The sequence below is a fragment of the Sceloporus undulatus genome, chromosome 4, assembly GCF_019175285.1.
Source record: "Sceloporus undulatus isolate JIND9_A2432 ecotype Alabama chromosome 4, SceUnd_v1.1, whole genome shotgun sequence".
Classification (NCBI taxonomy): domain Eukaryota; kingdom Metazoa; phylum Chordata; class Lepidosauria; order Squamata; family Phrynosomatidae; genus Sceloporus; species Sceloporus undulatus.
The window spans coordinates 199,047,710-199,069,020 of NC_056525.1; the positions used below are offsets into that span (position 1 = coordinate 199,047,710).

Here is a 21,311-nt window from a genome sequence, read left to right on the forward strand (position 1 = left end):
TCCTCCTCTTCCAGTCATTTTCTGAACCTCCCAAGGTTTCTGTTTTCAGCTTCAGAGGAAGGCAATGTCAAATTCCTCTAAATGAATCACGCCAAGAAAACCCCATGATAGATTCACTTCAGAGTTAACCTAATTTGAAAACAACTTGTGGGCACACAACAACAACACACTTTGTGAAAACTTTTCTTGGAATAATTACGTTTTGTATTGGGCTTGACTGACTCGTTTTATTTTACAGTGGTTACATATAATATAAAAGTATTCTCCACTGATGATTTGAGCAAAATAAACTCAGTACATATGTCTCTGTGTATATATGGGACTAATGGAGAAACAGAAGATCGAACACTTTCATTGACATTGTCATCTATAGCTCACCAAGGAGAAGACAATGAGGTAATTCTTTCCTTTCTGTTGTGAGGGCAATGAAGAAGAAGACCACTTGAAATTTACTCTTGTGTCTCAAATTTACTATAAAAAAGAAATATATATTTTTAAAAGACCGCCTACTACATATATCATAAGCCTATCATTACCCTAATACCATTGGATATTTTAGTCATTTACAGGTCAGATAGATGCTGTGGATCTGGGAGAACTGAAAAAAGTTATGCTCCTTATCAGAAGCAAGTCATGTAAGTTTATTTTACACTGAGGCGTAAGTAGTATTGGCTTAATTACATTTCAGTATCTTGCCTAAATCCATTGGCTTGTCTCAATTAAAATCAGCCCATTGAACCAAAACTTTCCTTCACTCCTGGATTTGGGGTAAAGACAGAGTATTAATAAAGATAGTAAGCATCATCATCATCATCATCATCATCATCATCATCATCTATTTGGAGGTATGGCAGCTGATTAAATGTGTCTGTACTGTTTCAGACAAATATTACATCAAATATTTTCAGAAAGAATCTGTACAGAATCAAACTCCCCAGATGGGTTTTTATACTGTGCTGTTAAACATATTTATTTGAATGTGAGTCCTATAGACAACATTGGCACTTTAAACAAGGTGCATTGAGGTTCAAAATGATAGTATGAAAGCTTAGTTTTGGCATAGTTAAGCTACAACATTACTGTTTACAAAAGTTCACCTAAGCAAGAGATCTATACTTTCTCTTCTCTTCTCTTCTCTTCTCTTTTCGTCTCATGAACTACTAGACTGATCCACTAAGCCTGGAATGTAATACGAATGTTATGTCACATTCCTTGGCCCTTTTGAGCCTAACTATGGAAACACAGAAATTTATCTTATACCAGTACAATAGTTGGGCCCTCTAGCCCAGCATTCTGGACTGGTTATGGTTTTCCAGTGTCTCAGGAGCAGGTCTTTCTGACCACCTGCTGCTTAATGTCCTTTTTTACTGAACATGTCAAAGGCTGAACCTTTCACAGTCAATGCATGCACTCCAATAATAAATGATAATCATTTTGGGGAACATGTTTCTGAACTTCATGTTGAACCACAAACATCACTGTAAAGTTCATATCCTACAATCTGCAGCTATGACTCATTGCCCTTAATCAGTCTGAAGAATCAATTTCTCTGATGCTGATCCCTTTAATGGGTGCTTATCAGTGCCCACTCAGTTTCTAGAGGAAAACTGAATAATTTTGCAATAACAGGCATTTTTCAATAACATGAAGAAATCAGTCTGAAAAAGACTAAGATGTGTACTTTTGCAAACATGACTATTTTTTGTACCCACATCTATCAATGCTCCATATGGCTTAGGTCCAGACTATCTAAAAGACTGTATTTCCCCATATCAACATGCCAGAATAGTAAGATCTATGGAGGAAGGCTTTCTCTCGGTCCCACCACCATCACAGGATCACTTGGTGAGACATAAGAGAGCCTTCTCAATGGCTGCTTCCCCCTCCCTGTTTTCCTTTTGCCAACAGGCAAAGACTTTTTTGCTTGAGCAGGCTTTTAATGTGTAAACAGGACAACTTCTTATTGGGAGGTTTTATTTAACTTTTAAAACTTTTGTATGCCTTTTAAATGATTTTATACTTTTTTATGTGGTGATACTATTTTACAATTTTTATTGTAAAAGGCAGTAATGGATTGGATAAGGGAAAACAAATTGAAGCTGAATCCAGACAAATCAGAGGTACTTACGGTATTGACTCCGAACCCAGGCATCGGGATACAACCTCCAGTCCTAGAAGGGGTCAAACTCTCCTCAAAGGACTGTGTTTGCAGTCTAGGGGTGCTCCTAGATTCATCACTTCACATGGCAAGTCAGGTGAATCCGACGGTCAGGAGTGCCTGTTATCAGCTTCGGCTGATACGCCAGCTCTGCCCTTTCCTGGAAGTCAGGGAGCTTGAGACCGTAGTACATAACCTCACGTCTTGATTTCTGTAATGCACTCTATGTGGGGCTACCCTTGTGCTTGGTCCGGAAACTTCAATTAGTTCAGAACATGGCAGCCAAATTGTTCTCCGGTACATCCAGAAGAGACCATATAACACTGATCTTAAGATCACTCCACTGGCTGCCCATCAGTTTCCAGGCCCAGTACAAGGTGTGGGTTATCACCTTTAAAGTCCTAAATAGCTTGGGTCCAACCTATCTTCGGGACCGCCTCCTTCCATATAATCCTCCCCATGCACTTAGATCCTCAGGGAAAAATCTGTTACAGCCTTGTAAAACAAGGCTGTCCACGACCTCCCAGAGGACCTTTTCAGCTGTAGCTCCCAGATTGTGGAATGGCCTGCCGGACGAGATCTGTCATATTACCACTCTATAACAGCTTTTAAAAAGCTATAAAGATGGATCTCTTCCGGCAGGCTTTTCCTGACTAGTATGTTTTTATGTTTTAATTCCACACTTTTTATTTTTTTTTAAGGGGGGGGGGGGGGGGGGTTGAGAGTTTGGACTGTGTATTTTAACTTTGTAAGCCGCCCCGATAGCTTTTGTAGAGAGGCGGGATATAAATAAATTTTATTATTATTATTATTGTGAAATTTTTTAAAATTGATTCTGTCTGCAAACTGCTTTGGGTCTCACTGGAGAAAAGACAACTTGCAAATGAAATAAAATTGTACATAATTGTGTTTAAGCTGTCCCTTAGTTCTTAGAGCTGAACCCTGTACCTTATTCAGAGAAAGAGTAATAAACTGATACTAAACTGAAGTATGTTCATGACACCTTCATTCATTTATGAGCTCTTACTTGCCTAGCTGGTATGCTCTTGGACATTAGTGTTGTGGTTGTTTTTCTGTTCTAACCATTTTGCTTCTGGGAAGGCTGAACTGGATGTTAACATGGTATGTAGCATGCAGATACATATCTTTCTTTTCTTAGTAAATTATTGGTATGTAGAATTGGAGGATGAACTAATGTTCTTACTATAAATTTAGCACATAAGGAAGGGATATTTTTTCTTATATTTTTCTTCCCGGTGGAATTAGATACAAAATCATTCTTGGATGACAGAACTCTTAGGGAAAATGAAACTGTGCAGGGAGAGGCAATTTTATTTCTGATTACGCTAGAGAGAGAATATCTTTCCTCTGTATGTACTGTATTCCTGGTAGGGACTATGCTCTCCTCTGTATACATTTGATTTATTAAGTGAATGCCAAGTTAGCTTTATGAAGTGAAAGTCTACTTTGCTCCTTATGGCTGCCACCTCCAGTTCTGCTCTTCAGAAATGCAGACAGTTCAAATGCTGATGAACCAAAACCATCCAAAACTTTAACATTTCCCTTAAAATCAAAGAGAGAAAATAATCTCAAAGCAGCCATCCTTTCAGGACTTCCTTGCTTACCTAGAATCTTCTTGCCATCCAGATGTAGGAATGTTTTTTTTTTAAAAAAAAAAATGCTTTGGGGGTGCAATATTTAAAATGGTAAAGACACTAACTACCATGGCAAGACTTCTAATATTGTCTATTTATGAACCTTATAACTTTATAAACTTTATAATATAACTTTATAAAATTTCATTGAATGGATTCAAAGTGATCATGGTGTAAAATGAGATTTTTTTTATTACTCTAGCCTGCAGCCTGGGAATTAAAGCCCTGCATTTAAAGGAAGACCCAAAACAGGATCCCGTCTATATATTTGAAGTGAATGAGTGAGTATGACCTATACAAACATGAATCAGTGACCTAACAAGTTATATTTTTCAAATATCCTATTTGAAATTCTGAGGTAGCATTAGGCTTACTGGATTTATTTTATTTTTTTCCTGTTTTAATGTTTAACTATGTTTTTTGTTATTTATTTTATGACCCCCCCCCTTTTAATTCACTTGCTTCTATTTTACTGTAAACTCCTCAAATAACCTTTTGGTTTTGGCTAGCTTATAAGACAGTAAACATACACACAATCTGCAATTATTTTTTATTAATAGAGAACATGTTGAATTCTAAGCATTACTCTGTGCCTTTTTTTTAATCAAAAGAACATTCCTTTTGGATGCAAGTGAAGCTGAAATTAGAAAAGAAATCCCCTTATCTTGGATTCAGAAGGAAGATGGACCAGAAGATCTTGTTGAGTATATCATTAAAGTGTACACAGGTGACAAGAGAGGAGCAGGGACTGATGCCAATGTCCACATAATTTTGTTTGGAAACTTGGATACATCTTCACTAACTCAACTAAGTAAATCTCTAGATCATCGGGATACCTTTGAAAGAGGAAAGGTGAGCATCACAGCCTCTGTGTTATGTGCTCTTTTTGTCTTATGGCCACCTTGCATTTTAAAATATGTGTGTAAATGCACATGCCTGGAAATGTTTCTCCTCATGATTGACTGCAACTCCCTGCTAAACGTACACTCTGAAGCAAACCTGAGTTTGATACCACTTAATGTGAGGTATAGCTCTTAAAATCATCAAACCAAAAAGTGCTATGGCACAATGCTCTAAAAGAGAGTAATTTCCATAAGTCAGACTCTATGTGGAAGCATAAACTGAACTTTTATTTTGGTGTGCACTGACTGCAAATAACAATACAGCACTGAATCCTTTTGGTTATGAATGAGAAAGGAATTACACTATCTATCTAATCGTGTTCTACACAGCTATCCAAAACTTGCAGCATGGTCTTTGGGTCATATTCCTCATTCTGATGAAAAATCCCATTGTCTGAATAAAACTAAAAAAAAAAAAAAACCCACTGAAAGTTGCCCAATAAAGACAAAAAACAAAAACAAAAAACAACCCACTGGCAATTGATATTTTAACCAAATTGTAGATCACATGAGAATAACATTTGACAATAACTAGAGATAAATAACTTACCTTAAAGACTTCAAAGGCAGCTTTTTGTGTTTGTGTGGACTCTTGTGGATTCCGCAGGGAGAGGCAGGAAATATAAATAAAAATTATTATTATTATTATTATTATTATTATTATTATTATTGGTGCTAAATAACTTAGCAAGAATCCTTCAAACAGTCTGGAAATCCACTGTTGGTGTTTTAAGTAATGATCTGAAAAGGTGAACAAATAGAACATTACTAAAAAAGGGAGATGATTGTCATGATAAGCATAGCTCTGAAAAGTTTTGGGTATTTTTAGACTATAGTTCCCAGAAACCCAGGGCCAAAATGGAGAGTAACTATGGCAGATGGGAGGTATCCTCTAAAATGGTAACTTTACAAGCTTCTGATTCTAAAGTTCGTTCATGCCATAGATTTCATCCCCCCCTGCACAGCTCAATTTAAGCCTGTCCAAAACAGAACTAAGTTAGCATATCATTTCCCTAAAATTTATTAAATTTTAATATTTTTTTCTCTTTTCATTTGAAAGATGGATACATTCAAAATTAAGACAAAGAAAGTTGGAAGGCTGCAGAAAATTGAAATTGGGCATGATGGGAAAGGATTTGGTAAGTATATTGTCTGTCAGTTCCAAGTTCTTATTGTGTTTTGTAGAGATATTATATTATGTATGACATTGTTACGATGTTTTGAAGAACATGGAGATCTGAGGTGCCATATATCATTGTGGTTGGAGTGCTGGAATAGGGCCAAGGAGATCCAGGCTCAAATTCCTGTTTAGCCATAAAGATGACCTTGATTAGTCACTTTCTCTCAGCCTAACTTACCTCATAGGATGGTGAGGATGAAAGCAGGCAGAACCACATATATTGCTTTGAGCTCCTTTGAAGGATGACAGGTTATAAAACGTAATAAACTAAAACTAAAACTTTTAATTTTTATGTTGTCACATATTTTAACCCTATCAATAATATGAGAAATGGTGCTCATGCTCAGTATGTGAAGATTTGTTTTTAAAAATAGCTCTCTGTGAAGGATAACAACTCCTGTGAAATCTGAAGTTTTACAATCATTTGCATAACTGACTTAAGCTTAGTCTCCTTTTCTTTGATATGGAAGTCTGGAGATGCATTCTGGCAAAAGACCCAACATGTTGCAGTGATTTGAGTGTTGGACTAGGACTCTGGGAGGCCAGACGTTGAATTCCAGGTCAGCTATGGAAACTTGCTGGGAGATCTTGAGCAAGTCATATTTTCTTAGCCTCAAAGGAAGACAATGGACAACTTCTTTGGAATAAATCTTGCCAAAAAAACTCTGTGATAGGGTTGTCATAATTCAGAGTCAACAACAACAACACAATCACAGGGATCTGTACCATCATGTCTACTCCAAGTCTAAATATTTTTCACCTAGATGAAGTATTAATATCAGAGCAAGTTTAATGTTATAGTTTATGATACTTTGATAGAGTATAGTAAAACTGTCTGCGTAAAATATGTTGATTTCTGAAATGAGTTAAGTGCCAGGAGGGTTTTTAATTTTGATTTAAAATTGTATTGCTTGATTTTTGCAGAACATGAATGCATGGAAAGAGTTAAATAATTGTTTAGTTTACTCTTAAGTAGGAGAACTTCCTTTAACTGATACTGACAAATATCCAAGCTGTATACTTCAATTTAAACAACATCAGTCATTATGATATACTGTTTTGACCTCCCCCCCCCATATTTGCTTGCTGAGAGCATTGTGTTTAAGAAAAATGGCTAATACAATATTTTTGAAAACCATCATTTTCCATATTGGTTGCTGTAAAACTGAAAAAGCATTTACTTGTTCACAACTGTATTATCAGATAGGATTTAAAAGTTAATCTGCCATTGTTTCCTTCCATTTTATTCTTCTATTTTCTGTCTATAACTAATTGGGCAAAAGTAGATTCAAGATTTTCTCTATAACTGCCGATATATTCAAAGCATACTTTGAAATGTAAGCATTTTTGGCACAGACCACTACATTTCAAAGACTAATACCTTTCTTCAGAAATTAAGCCATTTTCACCCACCATCCTCATCCCTTATCGTTAAATGTTAGTATTAACCAGGCTATAGGGAGAAATGTCCAGAAGCAATGGGTTATTGGTATTTCATATTATTTCATGTATTATGCTTTGCCTGAAGCTACAGCAAATATAATAACAGATGTACAGTATTTATTTCAGGAACACAGTGCCAATAAGCAGGCTTTGCAGTAAAACAATATTTGTATTTCCCTGTACAAATGTCTGGTGCACAGATGTCACTTGAAATGACATCTTTTTTGTCTGTACATGTCTACCTGTTCCTTGGAATGTAATGCAGGCAAGCCCTTATGGACTGGTTGACCCCCCCCCCCCCAATCATTTTGCCTCAGCTACAGGAAAATGCTGTACCAATCTGACATGGTAATTTTTATCATTATATTATAAAGGTATTTAGTTTGACCCTGAGCTTGACTAGTAAATATCAAAATGTTATCTGTCACTTTCCCATCCCATTTAGTGTGTTCTTGACATGTAATCCAATATATAATAATATATGTATTTGATCTTTCTTATTTAATGTTTTGTGTAAAAAAATGTGTTTTTTTTTTTTAATTGTGATATTTTGTACTTCAAGTTGCACATCTTTACTGCTGTCCTTCTTTCGCAGGAAGTGGCTGGTTTCTGGAAAAAGTCGAAATCACAAATATGTCTACAAATGAACAATACAGCTTCAATTGCAACCGGTTTGTTTCTCCATTTTTTTAATATAATGAATGCTATTTCTTTTTTTACAATAATAATATCTGTATCCTGGTATCAATCAGACGAAGCTGTGTGTGTGTGTGTGTGTGTGTGTGTGTTCCCTCAGGTCAAATATGCCACCAAACAAATTTAATTGAGAGCTATTATTTCTTTCCTTTCCCCAAAGATTATGTTTGAGCTTCAATCTAAGAATGGCCAGTGACCAGCAAAGTGAGCCTTGTGTGTTGAGAATGCTTTTGGGCCCTTAGGAGGTGATTTGGGGGTGGGGAGAGACCAAACAGACATCCACTTATGTCCTCAGTGTCCCTTGGGTCTTTGTGAAAGGCACAAAATATGCTATGCATTTACATTCTCCCCTTCTCTTGATTTTCCTCTTTGCTTTTTCTGGGATATGCTTGTTTGTTTTTATATGGATTTTTGATAATCATACTTTTGGGGGAGTGGGAGGACACACAGTCACTGCCACATACAATCTCCTCCCAGCCACCTCTATGACTTCACTCTTTGACCTGCACCCAGAGGCTGGATCATATGCCTCCTTGACAGCTACTTTGGGCTAAGAAAGAAGCTGCTCTCAGAGACAGAGGAGTTAGCAAGTAATTTGGAGAGCTTCTTGTCATGGAGGTTGGGGCACTGTTGCTGCTGCTCTTTCTCTTCCTCTTCTGGGCAGCTGAGGCCACAGTTCACTTGCTGACTGCCTTTAGGTCTTTGTTTCCACCCACTGCCTCCATAATCAGAGGTCTTGTGTTTTACCTGTTACTTCTTCCAAAGCCACTTGCCTGCCTCCTTCTCTTGTTCTCATCCTCCCACTTGCTGACAGTACTGCATTCTTTGCCCACTTGTGGCTTCCTTCCCTTTCCACATTTGTTCATTATTGCAGCAAGGGCATGCCAACTAAAAATCTTCAGTATTTTGTAATACAGAATTCTGTGTATCATTATTGTTTTGTCGAAAATTCATTGATTTTACAATGGATGTCAAAAGCAATCTGCAAACAATTATACTACAAAGAAAGACAAAAAGATATGCAAAATAGTTGGGTTCCATGCCACTTTTCAGATTTTCAGGCCCCAGTAATTTGTACATGGTGTCAAAGGCATGGTGGACAAGAAAGAGCTCTGAGGGACCACACAGAACAAAGACCAAGGAGCTTAGCGCACAGCAAAATAAACTGACTTACCACTCCTGAATTCCAGCCAAATTCAGGCTGCCCTCTGGTTTTATCGCATGGCTTTTTACCCCAAAACATCCATCCGGGTACAGCATGGTTCCAATAATGTCCCTGAACTTGCTTCAGCAGCCATTTTTCAAAGTCGGGAGCATTCCAACTTTAAAAAATCACTACTGGAGTGAGTTCAGGAAACAGTTTTGGAGCCAGGCTGTACCCTGATGATGGTTTGGGGGTAAAAAGCCATGCGATAAAACCAGAGGGCAGCCCGAATTTGGCTGGAATTCAGGAGTGGTAAATCAGTATTTTGCTGTGCACTAAACTCCCAAGATGAATCATTTTCTGAACATGCCTGTCTAGGAAAGACCTGATCATCTGCAAAATAGTACTTCCATGGCTTTGTATGCATGGGCCAAATAACTCATCCTCCCCCCCTGTCTTCACAGCAATAAGTCCACATGATGCAGGCCCCAATCCCTGATTCTGGTGTGAACTTATGTATGGAGAGATGAGCACCGAACTTGTGGTATACTATCTTTACAATGGATTTTTAAAAAGTCACCTCTTGCTCTGAATCTTCCCAGAAAATCTGGAGCCCTCCAGAGCAATGCCAGGTGTTCTGCTGTGCCGCCACTGCCACTGTCGGCACATGAAGTCCATGATGTTAGGGAGCACATGAAGTCCCTTCATGGATGGGAGACTTTAGACATGAGGGGCAGTGGCCCATAACAGCATCCCTAGTTTGCCCTTAGCACCCACTTTCAGATCTAGACATACAGTGAGTACATCTTATCATCAGGCTAGCCATCTGTGAACTCAAGCATCTGTGGATCACTCAACCCCATTATTGCCAATGGCAGCACATCCATGTGGTCATGTACCTTGTCACCCATTGATTGTAATGGGGCATGAGCATGCGTGTTTTTTTCTCATCCATGGGGAGAGGAGAACCAAACCCCAAGGATGGGAAGGGTATCTGTACAAATTAGGCAGGCATAATTAGGGGAATAGAATCACAGTTGGTTGCTACATGTCCATCTCCCTGCTCTTTCAGATCTTTCTTGCTTGCATGCAAACAGAGAATCTTGCTTAGCAAAGTGGAGAGAAATTAAAACCATGTCCTTCAGTTTCACCCAAACAAAGCTCTGTAATACTAGCCAAATTAATGCATTTATCCAGGATCAAGTTCTGAATGCTTGCTGTTTTCTCTTTAACCATAATGTCATTTTCAACCATTGCAGCTTGTTGCAAAGGATATCCAGGTTATTTAAACATTTGAAGATAACACCCACCTCTCCACAGCCCTGTGGCTTCCACCTCATTCTGTATCTCCCATTGCCCTTCTTCCATTTTTAAATTAATTTTTAACACTGCAAGTGGTTGGCCTGGGTGGCCCTTGTGGTCTCTTCCAATTCTATGATTCTATTATTATGTGATGAACACAAACAATCTGTGATTCTAAATAATCTAAACAATCTATGATTCCACTTTTCCTGTCATAGCTGCAGCCTATGGGATCTTATAGTTTGTAGCCTAGGGAGAATTCTCAGCCAGAGAACTCTAGTACCTCACCAAACCCCATGATTCCATAAGATGCAACCGTGAGAGGTATATCACTATAACAGTGAAGTATAAAGGGCCTTTGGGCGGGTTACAGACTGCCATAAGGGACATCCTCAGGACGTCCTAAATTTTAAAAGGGGTGTCATTTCTTGACGCCCACAAGGCTAATATGTCTGGAGGACGTACAAGATGGTGGCGCCCCATCTACATGGGGGCCGCCATGATGGTGTCATGAACACGCCACCTCCAAACGAGGTGGCGCGGACGTGACGCCATCGCTCCGCGCGAGGGTGCTTAATGCGCCCTTTCGTCGGAGCAGGAAGGAGCTTCAAAACGGAGCTCCTTCCTGGTCTTGCGTCGCTGGTGCAGCCTTCAGACGGCTGTGCCAGTGACGCAGAGGAGAAAGGGGCCAAGTGGCCCCTTTCTCCTCCTCCCCGCCACCGCGGGGTGTCCTTGGGGCTTGAAGCCCCAAGGACACCCCTTTCCAGGCTGCGGGAAAGGGGCCTTTTGCTGCTTCCCCGCGGCCCGGAAAGCGGCGGATCGGGGCCTCAGCGGCTGCCGCTCTAGCCACTGAGGCCCCAATACACCGGGGGAAGGGGCAGGTGCAGGCCGCCGCTTTTTGAAAGTCTGTAACCCACTTTAGTTTATTTCCTTCTTCTCACGGGGGTTGCAGAATGAAGTTACATTTACACTGTAGAAATAATGCAGGTTGACACCACTTTATAAATCTTGGATTCTTGACTTCTTCTTTCTCTGGTTTTACACATTTAGCAAAAACACTTCTCTAATGTTAAATCAGTCATGTTCGGTAATCTAGCTTTCATTCTATTTGACTATAAAGTTGTATGCTGTGTGACACGCATTTCACTGTGTGAAGTAAACACAATAAAACTAAAAATAGCAATTGCCAAATCTGAACTGATTATTTTCAGTCATGGCTTTGTAGATGAGTCCATTGTCTTTATCCAGTGGCTTCCATAAGATTAAAACAAGTTTATATGAAGGCCTTCTTGGGGAATTGATGTAATTGAGTGGGTGTCTATAATGTACCATCTTTTCTTACCAAAATTGTTTTTCATTCATCAGGTGGCTTGCTGAAGATGAAGGTGATGGACGCACTGTAGTGCAGCTTTACATATAATTATGCTTTCTGAGAATCCTGTTTAAACATGTTTCTCTCTCTCCTTCAATCTGATCCAATTTATTTATATTTCCTAATTGTAAAAGAGCTGTAATTATCATGAAGAAAAATCAAAACAGTCCATCACATTTTAGTATTCTTGTAAGAATGTTACTGAAAATTCTGAACACCTTTATCCAAGCAGAAACAAATTGAGATCTAATGTTACAATACAATTTTGGATATGTGACACATCTTTCACAATATCTGTAGGATCTGTGGTATTTTTCCCCTAAGGAAAAAGAAAAGGAAAATGTGTATCATCTGCTGTCTGATGAAATAGCTTTGTTGATATTTTGTAATCTTTTAAAGTAAATTAATGAGAACACCTTCCCAGTATTACCACATGAGTTTTATCCAAATCATATAGGTATCCCCCATAAACTCAGACATTGTGAACATCTCCCTGTGGATAAATCACTCTCAGAAGTTAATATGTAGTTAATATGTAAACATGCTGTAACAGAAGTAGACAACAGCAAGAAGAGACAGCGCAGACTCAAATTAGAGAATCTAGAAATGATTTAGCTCAGACTGACTGGAGGTCATCCAATTCAATTGGGTGTCAATCCCAATTCAAAAATCCAGATCTAGCTACCTTTTATTGACTATCATTGGAAACTAAAAAACAGCAAATTTTCTGTTTGTCAGAAATGGATGAAGGTTGCAGGAACAGCAACCCTTTGAGGAGGAAATGAAGCCTACCATACTACAGACAAATAGATATACAAGACTTTGTGCCAAATACACTTATGTTTTCACCTTTTAAAAAGGGAATAGCACACAGTCAAAAATCCTGTTGGTGCACTACACTCATCTAATTACACTGGCTTAGGTGATGACAGCAGGAGGGGGAAACCATGGGTGCAGCAGCCATGAAGGAAATAGGCTTTTTCAAAATCAGGAGATTTTAGCCAGAATGTCTCTTTTTGGAAGGAGGGCAAGATGATATTTTGTAGTCCTATGTGCAACATTTAAAACTCTGCCACCAAAGCAATCAAGTGTTACCAGTGAAGAGTAGACAGAGTGTACTACTGATATTTTTATATCATACTTCTTGATAAGGAGTATGGAGGCAGAGAGCATTCAGTGGTTCAGCTGTACAGATTTTTTTGCATATGTTAGACACTCAAATTGTTTAAGAATTATCCACCCTTAATCTTTTTAGCCAACCACTTATTTCTCCACTTGCAACTGATTAGCGTCAGGTTGCAGAAATTAACTTCCTTACTAACCTTTAACTTTACTCCCAATTAATTTTTAATAAAAAAGGTGTCAGAAAGCCAAATGAATAGTATACATAAAGATGAGAAGGGATAGAAAAAGAGTAGTGACTTAGGGCCCATACAGACAGGCCAGAATAAAGCTGCTTCAGGTCATTTTGGAGGTATGCTGTTTAAATGACACATGCAAAGTAAGAGGCCAGAAGCTGTGCCAAAGCTGTGCTCCAGTCCTTAGGAATAAAGGCTTTCCAGTCTATTCCCTTTAGATTTGATCTGTCTGTTAGTCATAAACTGAAGGACCTACAGTATAATATCATCTGAAGTGAGGATGAGAAAAGGGTTTAGTTCTCTTAAAGGATATATTTTGGGGTGTCAGAACACATAGGGTAAATACTGAAATGAATTTAAAATTGTATTCCAAGAGTGCACAGATGTGTTCAATTGCTAACAGTATTCATTACACACAAACACTTTGCTGTGATCTATTATGTGATTTGTTTCATTTAGTGTGCCTTTCATTAATAGTTTGTAATATTAATTTACCCTGATGTCATTTCTGTTTTTTCAAGTGTAAATAATGCCTTCTTAATTTGTTTGCCTTTACCAACACTGAATAGAATCTTTTAACAGATTATTTGCTTATTTTCTTCCAGTCGTTCTGTTTTAAAGGGGGGGAGCATTTTCATTTCTGTTAGGAATGTAGAGGGCACTTATGAATGACTATAGAAAAAACAAAAGTAACAACCTAACTGCTGGAATCTTACAGTTAACTCTGTTGTTGTTATCTGCGAATCAGTGAACATCAGTGGAAAATTGTGAACTCAAAGGCTTTCATGGCCAGCATCCATAGTTTTTTGTGGTTTTTTCAGGCTATGTGGCCATGTTCTATAAGGGATTATTCCTGACACTTCGCCAGCCACAGATGCTGGCGAAACATCAGGAATAAATTCTTCTAGAACATAGCCACATAGCCTGAAAAAACCACAAAAAACTACAGCAGAAAATTGTTTCCCTCCCACAGCCCTTCCTTCAAAATCTGCTCCAAGATGTTTGAGAAGCCTCTGGGGCAGATATACATACATTGTGAAGAGGAAAGGAAACATCTCCCACAGTTTCTTTCAAGCTGATGTCTGCTTTGATCACATTTGTATAATTCATTGTTTTCTCAAATGTCCACTTTAGAGACAGTTTTCACACCATATTTAAAGTATCCTGAAAATCACACAATATTTAAAGTATCCTGTCAATAGTTTAAATTGCACCATGTGGCGATTCTTGAAATGAGCTGAACTCTTTGTGAAGAGCACCTCACTCCAAGGAACCATATTTCACTCAGTCAGCACAGATCTGTCTTTTGGTACATTTGTACTGGTTTGGATGCAATTGTAGCAACTATTTTGAGAGTTAATTACCATGTATAGCTTGCCACTGAGAACAATCACCACATTCAGTGATTTAAATTGGCTTCTGTATCATTGCCATAGTTTTCTGTTTGTCAGAAGTCTTGTTCTTGCTCTGAGTCCATAGATTAAGAATGTTCTCATACAAGTGATTTTGCTTATAATCTCACTGTATCTGAGTTATATTTCACAGTATCAAGTGTAATCAACCATTCAAAGAAGTTTTGAAAAGTCATCAGTATAGCTGAGCCAAAGAACTGAGATAGCATCAGGAGTGTGTGTACATGTGTCATGGGCAGATGGCTTCCATTGGTAAAAGAGTGTGTGTATGTTTGTAATCAAACAAGAAACTTAGGCAAGCCTAAACAGATTTCACTTCACCCATCACCCACTTGTTGTGGCTACTTGCCAGTGCCCCCAAGATAACACAAATTTGTTTAATTGTAAAGAGAATTGCATCATCTCAACTTTTAAGTAAGATTCTCTGAAGGTAACAGTTATCTTCAAAGCCATATTTCAGTCAAATGTTAGTTATGGAGTAATTCTTGTATATATTACAGTATGACTCCCATATCTGTAGGGAATACATTCTCAGACCTACTGTGGAAACGTGAAACTGTGGATAATGGTGAACCATATTGAAATGAATAGCTTCCAGAGAAAATTGGCCATAGAATTGTGCTGGAGGACTTATCTGGGCATTTGCAGGTCCTCCTACACAAAGCATACCCTTTCTACGAGAATTATGCTGGATTATTATTATTATTATTATTATTATTATTATTATTATTAGCTTTATTTATAAAGTGCCATAAATGTACATGGTGCTGTACAAAACCAAGTAGAATCAAGAATATATAAAAAGCCTGCCTATGGCATACAATCTAGAAGTTAAAACAATGAATTAAAAACATCATAAGAAAACGAGTTAAAACAGCAAAACAGCAGATAGGAAATGCCTATAGAGAAGAATTTTTTGTGTGTAAGTGAAACCACAGTACTGATATGGGGTTTGCACTGCATCCCATATGGAGATTGTTTATGGTACAACTTCACAAAACTGAAGTATTTAATGAGACCAATCCTATTCAATGAAAACACAAAGTTTACTTAATTGTAGAAAGAAAGAAGTAGAAAACTTCTATGGCTGATGTATGTCTTTGCTCTGACACTCCTTTCATATTAATGGGATATCCAAACAAATTTGTTTAGGCTTTAGGGTTTCAATTAGCTATTAATTTAAGGGAGACTAAAAAGAAAAGATCTTGCCCAGCTAATATCTCAACTAGTTGAGAGTGATTTTTTAAAAAAAATCATTTTGGTTTCAAGTATGAGAACAGAAAATTTGCTACTAGAAAGGTCTAAAGTCTCATCTTCAGTCAGTTTCTATAGAGACAGTGGAATTTTCTAAATGTGTGCTTCTAGCCATAAATAACGTACACAGTGCTGTGCAGAAATGATACTTAGCTACAGCTTCCACTTCACTTAAAGGGAACAGCATTTCTGAGCAGCTGATATGGAAAAACAAAATTCACTGAGCATTTAATAAAATATTATTAGAAAAGTAATACACAACAGAAATCATGTATACATGTTGCAGTACTATAATGACACTATTCTACCCTAGGCGGTGTATGTTTCTTGTAATAGAGGGTTCTGCTATTATTCTTTGGCAGATACTTTCATACACTTTTTTGGTACTGTACTAAAATGAACTGACATGTGTTGATGGTTCTTTGGTTGGGGTATAATATGTGGATATCTCAAGCAAAGCAAGAGGAATCCTTGAGTTAAAGAGATTTCTTTGGCATGCCTTGCTGAAGTTTCTGAAAGCAATGCAGAGTTGCTATAAGAAACCCCACAACTTTAGTCCAAGGTACTCAAGGAGATTTCATTGCTGCTGTAAAAGAGAGAGAAGGCATCTGCATGAACCAGATATATTCAGGTCTAGAATCACGTGATTAAATGTATGGCTAAAATATGCAAATATATTGGTTAGTCAAATACAGGTATCTATATATCTATTACATATATGAATACTTTTTTTACTTATATGTACTTTAAATCAAGTTGCATTTGGATGAGCTTTGAAAGATTAAAGCTGCAGTATCTCATTCTTGCTTAGGTTATCACAATCATTTACGTTAAAGAAGTATTTGAAAATAGAGTGGGAACTTGCAAGAGATTCTATCACTCTTTTCCTTACCATAGGACACTGTAAGCCAAACTGTACTTTATGTGACACTTGTAGTTCGACACTGTCTAATTTATTGTTTTGGAACATTACATAGCAGTCAAGGAGGCTCCAGTCAGGAATGTGACCACAGAGAAAGGAATGGCTCTTTACTCATATGCTGATACCCACAAAAATGGTCCCCTCCAGCAGATACCTAAAACAGAAGAAGCTGCCACTGATGCTAATGGCAGCTTATGTCCTTTGCAAAAGAAGAGCTGTGTGTGTGTGTGTGTGTGTGTGTGTGAGAGAGAGAGAGAGAGAGAGAAAATAAGACAAAAGGGTTTAACTGAGAAAGGAAAAGTTTGAAGGGAAAAAACTTCAGTCCCTACTCTTATTTCCCCCACCATCATTTTCGCTGTTTAAAGAATAATTCTTCATATAAAGAATGATGTATCTACAGAACACATACAATCTATATTACAGTTATTAAACAGAACTGAGAAGAAGATAGTGCTCTTTGGCATCCCACGGTACAAGTGCCAAAGGCTGATATACATTCACACCACACGATACCCTGAATCCAATTTGTGTTTGTTGTTAACTGTTCATAAGTCAACCACAAGTCATGATGACCCTGTAATGAAACATCTTAAAGACCCCCGTCCTCCACTTGCTCTGCCCTGATCCTGCAAGTTCAGATCTGTGATCTACCTTAGTAAATCTTTCCATCTGGCATGATGCCTTTCTCTCTTTCTCTTGCTCTCTGCCTTTCCTAGCATTCCTAGCATTGAAATGTCATGCCTTCTCATGATGTGGCCAAAATATAACAGCCTCAATTTGATTATCTTGGCTTCAAAGCTTGATTCCAGGCTTGTTTTATTCAGTGCCCCATTTGTTATCTATATCTTTTTGATTGTCCATTATATCCTCAGCACTCTTCTCCAGGACCACATCACAAATGAATTGATTTTCTCTTGATTCACTTTCTTCACTGCCCAATGCTTACATCCATACATGGTGATGATGGATACAATAGATGATGATTCTAACTTTAGTGCTCAATTGTATATTTTTACTCTTTAGGACCTTGTCTAGCTCTTTTATTGCTGCCCTTTCCGTTCCTAGTCTTCTTCTTATCTTTGGCTGCAGTCTCCATTCTGATCAATGTTTGATCCAAGGTAGGGCAACTCTTTTACTGTTTTGATTTCCTAATTGTCTAGGTTGAATTTATGTATCAACTCTGTGGTCATTATTTTCATTTTGTTTATGTTCAGAAGTAAGCTTGCCTTTGCACTTTCTTCTTTTACCTTCCTTAATAACTCTTCCAAGTCTGTGATGTTTCCTGTTACTAGTATGTTGTCAAAAGACTGTTGATATTCCTTCCTCCTATCTTCAGTCTTCTTTCTTCTGAGTCTAATCCTGCTCTTCCGATCATATTTTCTGTGTACTGGTTGAACAAGAATGCAGCCTCGTCTAACCCCTTTGCTGACTGTGAACCATTGTGTCTCTCCATGCTCTTTTATAACTGTGGTTTCTTGTCCTAAGTAGAGATTTATTGACAAGATTTGTTCAGTGAAGTTTTGCCATTGCCTTTTCTTGAGGATAAGAATATATGACTTGCCCAAGGTGGGTTCCATGGCCAAGCTAAGAATCAGTCTCGAAAGTCATAGTCCAACAACCAAACCACTACACCATGCTGGCTGTATTGTAAAATACTATTTTTTTTTTTCTGAAAAGGAGGATTCTTACACTTCCCACTTTTCCAGGAATTTGATTCATTTTACATCAGGAGGATGGGAAAAGGACATAAAAATTCAGAAAGGAATCCAAGCTAAGAAGTGTTGGGACTCTAAGCATGACATAGAAAAACTAGAAAAAGAAATGTGTATTGCTAAAAAATCCGATCAAATGGAAAAAATGGACTTGAATGAGTTAAGTTAACATTCACAGCAAAGGCAGAGAAAAGCAAAGGAATTAAACAGATGCTTTCTAAATAAAGATAATTGGAGAAAGAGATGAAATAAAGAAAACTGCTAAAACAGTATAAAGAGTACTCACACATACAAAACAAAAACATACTAATGCACCTGGAGTTTTTTTTCAAAGCTCTAGAAGAGAAAATTAAAAGCACATCACAATCTCACATCATCTTGTTGCTCATAGCTTTCCTCTACATTTAAAAGCAACTGAAGCCGAAGATGCGTGTGTGGAACAACTTTGGCATAATCCCTGCTAAGAATACAACAAAGACTCCTTACTTTGCCCAGTGCCACCTAGAGGCAAATGGAGCTGTACAGAATCTCAGCCCTCCTTTAGAAACAGACAAAGAAATTGAGTCATTTCTGTAACAACATTTTTGGACCCAACTTAGAAGAATACAGTGGGCCCTTGTTATCTGATAGGGTTGGTTTCAAGATGCCCCCCATGGATGCCAAAATCAGTTGATGCTCAAGTCCCATTAAATACAATGGCACAGTAAAATGGTGTCCCATCCTTAAAATTTTATAATGATTTTATAAATTTACAATGGTTATCATTGTGATGTGATGCAGCGCGACTGTCACAACAAAATAGCAGCACCCATGTAGACAGGACGCTGCCATTTTGACATATAGAGTACGTCCTAGGGTTGCGGAGCATCTGTAAAGGACGCCCCGAGGCAACCCTAGTATGTATCCAGGCTGGCACTTTGTGCCGGTCTGGATACTGCCTCAGTTAGTCTCAAAGGTGCTAAAAGATCTCTCTACAACTGTATAAAACAGTAACACGCTGTCACAAATTTGAAAAATATTTTGAAATATCACATTTGATAAGCAATAAAATCAGTAAAATATTTTTTTCAGGTTTAAATAACAGATGTATGTAATAAATATATGGACATATTAAAAGTAGAGATTTACTGTCAACATCCCCCTTGAAATAGAGAAGCCATTCCGAATGGAAAACCATATCCATGTAAGCAGAGTTCCCACTGTATAACCAGAAAAATGTGGAGACTAAGATATATTTATGACTTTCACGTTATTTTTATATATTGCCAAACAATCACAAAGTTAATAGCTTATTTGTATTTTTAAATAAAACATACTCTGACCAAGTCATATAAAAAACGGATGTGACAATAGTCCTTAATGCAGTCTAGTTATACTAGGTTCTCTTTTGGAATGTCATAGTGATTTCACAGGGACTGGTGTACAGTTGTTAATACAGATACATTGTCTAACTGAAAGGATGTATGAAACAGTCAAAGACAAGTCAAATCATGCATAGTAATACAAATATAGTCATTTCAAGAACAGCTCCTTTTCTGTTGTCAATGGAGTTGAAATTTATTACTTGAATTTTACTGCTCTTTGTTTCCCAGCCCACACATGTGTCCAAAGGGTGTGTGGCTTCTGTCTGTATTGATATCCTTTAGTGAGTGTGGTGTAGTGGTTTGAACCTTGGACTAAGACTCTGAAGACCCCACTAAGCCATGAAAACCCACTGGGTGATCTTAGGCAAGTTATAATCTCAGAGGGAGATACTGGCAAAACCCCCTCTGAACATATATTGCCAAGAATATCCTTTGGGAGGCTTACTTTAGGGTCGCCATATGTCAGAAAAGACTTGAAGGTGCACAGCAACTACAACAACAGGACTATCTTAACTGACAATAGAAGTAACATCTTAAGACAAAACACTGACATGTGACTTTGACATAGTAATTTTTTCTTCTCCTGTATGGTTTTTAACACCTTTACCTAAGAAGGCAGTGGAGCTTTGAAAGCTTGTATGATGCAATTTGTGCCTTTTTAGTCTGCCAATAAAAGTATCCTTGTTTTGTGTATTTTCGATTTTTTTTGTACTCCCCTAAAAACATTATTGTGCTACCTTTCTTTTTCTTGCAGCGCCCTTAAAAAATCAGTCAGATTTTCCACAAAACCTATGGCCCAAATAGAATTGGTAGTACCTGCCAGAGCAGACCCATTGTATGAAGTGGTGAATAGTAAAACAACACTTAGTAATTTCATTTATTTAATGAGACTACACTAATCAGTACTAGCAGTCAAATTTTGACGTATGGCTTAACTGTCAGTTTCAATCCTCTGCCAATATATCTGAAATCAAGCTAGTTTTAATTCAATGAGAATTGAATAGGCCTGCATAGGATTGCACTCTCTTTGAAACTAATTAACTACATTTGTTCATTTTCATCCTTTATCACCTGTGGATCACATTTCCCCATCTCTTTCTCTCAATCTCTCAAAATATTTGTCCATTTTGACCATATATTCACCTCACCTTTGTCTATAAAGTTCCATATGCAGTGAAGATGACATATATTAAAATACAAAGAGCAGTTCCTGACTAGCATCTAAGCACATCATCACAGATTGTGTTGGCATCATTTTCAAGAAGAGGTAACAGTTCTCAATACAGATACAGTACATCCTAAACTTTGTATGGGCTTAAACTTGACAAATTCAGCATGTATTATGCAACAGTTGGATAGTTTCAAAACAATACTGTTTTTCTATGGGCATTCATATAACAAAGGTGTGTTGAATCATATGTGACTCTTTTTAACACT

The 21,311-nt window shown here is 37.7% G+C and overlaps 1 protein-coding gene across 1 annotated transcript in view; it reads left to right on the forward strand.

Moving 5' to 3' along the window:
• RP1 (RP1 axonemal microtubule associated) overlaps window positions 1–13,955 on the forward strand; it is a 233,926-nt gene extending 219,971 nt beyond the window's left edge. The window contains 7 exon segments of the mRNA XM_042461410.1: window positions 239–396; window positions 560–635; window positions 4,016–4,094; window positions 4,425–4,665; window positions 5,776–5,854; window positions 7,934–8,009; window positions 11,846–13,955. Of these exon segments, the coding sequence (XP_042317344.1) occupies window positions 239–396; window positions 560–635; window positions 4,016–4,094; window positions 4,425–4,665; window positions 5,776–5,854; window positions 7,934–8,009; window positions 11,846–11,900 (764 nt within the window). The 3' untranslated portion in view covers window positions 11,901–13,955.
• The last annotated feature ends 7,356 nt before the right edge of the window (window positions 13,956–21,311 follow it).